The sequence below is a fragment of the Mytilus californianus genome, unplaced genomic scaffold (genome assembly GCF_021869535.1).
Source record: "Mytilus californianus isolate M0D057914Y unplaced genomic scaffold, xbMytCali1.0.p SCAF_20, whole genome shotgun sequence".
NCBI classification, from domain to species: Eukaryota; Metazoa; Mollusca; class Bivalvia; order Mytilida; family Mytilidae; genus Mytilus; species Mytilus californianus.
In genome coordinates, this window is record NW_026262669.1 from 9768297 (window position 1) to 9774296 (window position 6000).

A 6000-nucleotide genomic window follows, 5' to 3' on the forward strand; every position below is an offset into this window, starting at 1 on the left:
TCTAATGATTGACCGCTCATGAAATTTTTGATTGTTTTTTGTACATCAGGATTGGTTGTTTTTTTTCACAAAAAAATAAATTTCAGAGGAAAGATATTTAAATGTTGTTAGCATTGTTTAAAATTACCTATATTTCTTCTTTTATATCAGAAATAATGCAAAACCATTAGCAGTAAGTTATTATAAATGCCTTTAAATAAGTAAGTTTGTATAAGACGTGATGAATACTTTATGGATAAAGATACTTAAACTATTGTTTGAGTTGAATAAGGATGCATTTATTTCTTTAGTTTAATAGAAATCACAAACCACCATTGGATTGTAGTTATGTTTGTTCATCAGGATGGGTTGTTTTTAATAAAATTAAATGAACATCAAAAAAAAGATACTAAAATGTTGTTCGCATTGTTTAAAATTGCCTATACTTCTTCATTTTATCAACAATAATGCAATGTTAATTATAATTAGTTATTTCAAAGCCCTCATGATCATTTTGTTTTATGATATCTTAATGTTATAAGGAGAAAAATACTTACGCTTTTGTTTGTGTTGAATAGAAACATTTTCATAAAATATGCTGAATTTTTGAAATAAGATACTAAATTTTTGTTCGCATTGCTTAAGCATGCAAATATATCTTCTTTTATATCAGAAATAATGCAACACCATTTGCAGTAAGCTATTATAAATTCCTTTAGATAATTAATTTTGCATAAGATGTGATGTATACTATAAGGATAAAGATACTTAACTTTTGTTTGAGTTGTATATGAATGCATTTATTTCTTTGGTTTAATAGAAATCATGAACCTCCATTGGATTTTAGTAGTTTTTGTACATCAAGATGGGTTTTTTTTCACAAAATTAAATGAACATTAAGGATAAGTTATTTCAAAGGCCTCATTATCATATGTTTTAATATCTTAATGATATAAAGAGAAAAAATACTTAAACTTTTCTTTGTGTTGAAATGGAATGAAATAATTTTGTATTTCAATATAAATTATTAACCGCCATTTGATTTTGTTACTTTTTCTACATCAGGATTGTTAATTTTCATAAAATATGCTGAATTTCAAGGAAAAGATACTAACTTTTTGGTCACATTGCTTAACATTGCAAATATATTTTCTTTTATATCAGAAATAATGCAACGTCATTTGCACTCAGTCATTATACATGCCTTTATTTAAGTGATTGTGTATAGGATGTGCATAATAAATGGTTAGATATACTTAAACTTTTGTTTTTTGTTGAATAAGAATGCAAGTATTTCTTTATTTTACTGGAAATCATGAAACCGTCATATGACTTTAGTACATTTTGTACATCAGGATTGGTTGTTTTTCATTAAATTAAATGAATATCAGAGAAAATATACTAAAATGTTGTTCGCATTGTTTAAAAATACTTATATTTTTTCTTTTTATAAAAAATAATGCAATGTTATTTATTATAAGTTAATTAAAGGTTCTTAAACTTTCGTGTGCTTTGAATAACAATGGAATTATATCTTTATTCCAATGGTTAAATTGTTTAAAAATACCAATGTTTTGTCGTTTTATAAAAAAAAATCACTGTTGTTAGCAATCAGTTATCTAAATTGCCTTTTGATAAGTTACTTATTATCAAATTTGAATAATATAATGATTAAAATATGTAACGTCTTCTTTGTGTTAAATAAGTGTGCATTTTTTTTTCTCATTAAGATTTAATTACACGAAGACTGTCATTGGATATAATTATTTTTGTTAAGTTAATCTTCAAAAAAAAAAAATGATTAGGGAAAATACACTTTATATTTGTTCGCATTGCTTTCAAATCTCCATCTTGCTGCATATTTCTTTATATTATAGTGTTATACCACCATTGATTTTCCCTTATTAGTCTTTGTTAAATTTGCCTTTTTTAAAAAAAAAATGTGCTGAATTGATCTTTTTTTAAAATAAAGAAATACTTCGCATGAGTAAAGTTTTATCCTGTCCAGTACTATATATAACATTTCATTGCATATAAGGAAATACCTATCACTGGAAGTTAACCAATCAAATGTTCAACTCTTTCTTACCTGTATACAAGCTTTAGTAACCATGTAACCTCAATTTTCCAAAATATTCTGTATAAACACCAAATACAAAATAATGGTGCTTTGAAACACCCAAGATATATGATTATGACCAAGACATTTTTTACTGCAATTACATGTAGGACTAATTTCCTACAACTTTCAAATTCAAGGGAATTTTTTTTTTCGACCCTTTTTCGTATGCAACCGGATGTGACGTACTATGATTTGGTGGTATTATAAAAATGAAATTTGCAATAAATGATCATTTCATTTCATTTTCAGAGTATTTTCGGATTATTTTCAACAGTCGGGAGTAACATCGTTTTAGCAATATTCGTGTTTGAAAAAATAATAAGCTAAACTTAAACGAAAATCACAATTTTTTAATAATATTTTAATGTAGTTGTATCTAAAATTGAGAATGAAAATGGGAAGTATGTCAAAGAGACAACAACCCGACCAAAGAGCAGAAAACATCCGAAGGCCACCAAAGGGTCTTCAACACAGCGAGAAAATTCCGCACCCAGAGGCGGGCCTCCGCTGGCCCCTTAACTAAAATGTGAACTAGTTCAGTGAAAATGGACGTCATACTAAACTCCAAAACATATAAATGAACTAAAATATAAAAAAAAAACATACAAGACTAACAAAGGCCAGAGGCTCTTGACTTGGGACCGGCGAAAAAATGCGGCGGGGTTAAACATGTTTTGTGAGATCTCAACCCTTTCCCTTTACCTCTAGCCAATGTAAAATAAACAAACACACAGCAATACGCACAGTAAAAATCAGTTCAAAAGAAGTCCGAGTCCGATGTCAGAATAGGTAACAAAAGAAACTAAGAAAAATGACAATGATACATACATTAACAAAGGACTACTAGCAGTTACTGACATACCAGCTCCAGACCTCAATTTAACTAATTGAAAGATTATGTCTTCATGAAAATCTAGCACAATCCCTCCCGTTAGAGGTTTAGTATCATACCATCATAAAATATATGAGAAGAAGATAACCCGTATCATGCCAACAACTGGTTTTAGAACAAATGTGTTTATTTCTGATGCAAAGACTCTATGAGTGAATCAATAGTAATACCAAAATATGCCATCTTTAATGACCTGATAACAGTATCGTAACGATATCCCTTCTGAATAAGTCTGTTTAAAGATTCTGTTAGCTTTTGAGGTGAATACCGACATGTTTGTGCCATAAAAGATTGGATGTGAAATACCTAAACGTATAAGATGTATGCATGTTGATTTATATTTACGAATGATGTTCTTGTACCGATGATAACATTTAGTAAATGTTTTGACTAGTTCGTGATATCGAAGACCCTAGTGTAATACTTGTTCAGTAATACAGAGATTTAGTTCGTTAAAATCAAATACGTCGTTACATACACGAGCGAATCGAACAAGTTAAAATATATAAACACCATCAGACGGTAACAAGGAAACGTCACCATCTAAAAATGGATAATTTACAATAAGAAGTGAAAAATCATCTCTTTTATCATACATGTTGGTATTAAGCTTCCCGTTAAAGATATAAATATCAAGATCCATGAAAGGACAGTGTTGATTGTTAGTATTAGCTTTATTTAAAGTCAGTTAAGCAGGATTAATCTCTTTAGTGTACATACTGAAATCGTCATTATTGAGAGCCAATACATCATCCAAATATTCAAAAGTGTTATTATATTTTTGAATCAGATGTTGTTTCGATTGGTCTTCGCATATTTCTCTTCATATGGGTCCCCGCATATTTATCTTCTCTTTTAATTATGAATGATTAATAATAAAATGTCGAGCTTCTGTACTTGAACTCTTCGTATTTTTCCACGGCGCCATTTTAATCGAATGAACCGCAAATAAGATTCAGTAATTTATATGAGTGTGACGTAGTAGAGTTCAGTCCATCAGATAGGTCCGTCCAATCAGTCCGATCCTTCCGATCAGTCAAATATTTGTACTATAAGTCTGACGGATTGGTGACGCGAGTTTGACGTGAACTTGAGTAATCGGTGACAGATCGATAACTGCTGATTGGTCGCTAAAATAGTTACGCCTAAGGTTGCAAGTACTGTAGGTGTCGCAATAAAAAAAGGTATAAATTGTGATATCAATATTTGTCTGCAGCATGTCCTGAAATGGCAAAAAAGAAACTAGTATATTTGTGGATTGTTTAACAATCGCAATAATAACTGCACGCAATAATTTCTTAATTGGAAGTTGACCTGGAAGGGTAAATGTCAAGGTCAGAGGTTATATTCTATGGTATTCAACACACTATCTTAAGGTGCTGCTTCCATATGCCAAATATTAAAGTTTATTTCAAAGGGTGAAGATATGTACAACAGAAACAAACTGTTTTTTGAAAAACAATACCGAGTAATGGTTGGTATTGATAACCAAAAATAAAATAGGGGAGAAGGGACTACATTTCTTTATTATGATCGATTAATTATATCATGTATATACAATAGAAATTAAAAATTAATGGCATTTTGCAATTTGATTCATGTAATTTTCACGATATTTTGCATTGTTCTTACTTTTTTTATGCAACGATTAAATGAGATACCAAACTTTTTTTTTTTTTAATACTAACATAGTACTAGACTGCCATATAGGTAGTTCAGCCGTGAGTGTTGGTTTCTTCAGGTGATAGATAGTTAAAAACTGATAGAAAATGGCTCTATTTCTTATACATTTTAGTAAAAATTCGCCGTTTGAGCTCTTATATTGAATTTCATAAGAACAATGTCAAATTCACTAACGATTGTAAAAAATATCATATATTCTCAGACAGTATGCTATACTGATTTGGTAAATGATATTTTTTAACGAATTATTTGTTTTTCGTTGAACACACCTGTCAGATGCTCTCTGGCATTGCCTCTTAATAGGTCCTTTTAACTATATTAAGTACGATGAGAAACGTCAAAATAAGATCCAACTATATGTAATTCTAATACATATCGGTTGTCATTTAAACAATATGATTCTGTGTTAATTCAGAAGAAAGAATAGTAAAATAAGACTGAGAAGATATATAACATCACCTTGTAGTCTGTTGCTTCTTTGTCACAGCCGACTGTGACAAGGTATTGGACGATCTCTAGGTGTCCAATAAAGGCAGCAACCAATAATGATGTATGTCCATCCTGTAACATAAAACAGACATTAACACGTGTGTCATTAACTAAACAATGTGTGTAATAAAAATAAATGAAATATATATTACAAGAACTATTGATCTAAACTGAATAAAATGACCAGTCACATTGTAAATTATACATAAACAACAAACCCACAACAACAATGCAACATACATCATTTGATTCATATCAATGCTGTGAAATGTAAGACGCTTCAATCATATCTGTCGTGTAAAACATTTGTTTTGGTAAGAAATGTGTAAAATATTAATTTCAATCGGGTCCTTTTGATAAAACAATTACATTAAGATCCCGTTTGATAGAATTCCTACAAATATTTACAATAATTAAAAAATAATTTACATTATATCCGTCTGTAGAATTCAGATTATATGACCAATGAGTTAATCCATAGTGTTCTCACCAAGTTCTTATTGGCAAGTAAAATCATATCTTAATAAGATAAGTTGTTGTCAGAAAAAAAATCTGGTCCATTATCGTGTTTATTATCTAATACAGTTTGATCAGACAAGTCAAATGATTATCCAACATAAATAAGTAAAAAACAATTTATAGCATGTATCATTTGATTCAGACCCATGTTGTGAACTGTCAAATCTTCGATCAGAACTGTCATTTGAAACATTTTTTGTAAGAAATGTATGAAATTCCATCATTTATATATATTATCTGAATAAGAAGTTAACACAACACGCTCTTATCAAGTTGTTTTGATTGTATTGGGTTATCTGATGTAAGTACCTTTAAC

General features: G+C 29.5%; 1 protein-coding gene across 1 annotated transcript in view; it reads right to left on the bottom strand.

Annotated features, from left to right (window-relative positions):
- Positions 1–5682, bottom strand: part of LOC127731831 (uncharacterized) — a 51383-nt gene extending 45701 nt beyond the window's left edge. Inside the window, exons 1-2 of the mRNA XM_052240671.1 lie at positions 5656–5682; positions 5136–5237 (exon numbers count right to left, since the gene is read on the bottom strand). Coding sequence (XP_052096631.1) covers positions 5136–5237; positions 5656–5682 — 129 coding nt within the window. The remainder of the gene's footprint in view (positions 1–5135; positions 5238–5655) is intronic.
- Positions 5683–6000: the final 318 nt, after the last annotated feature.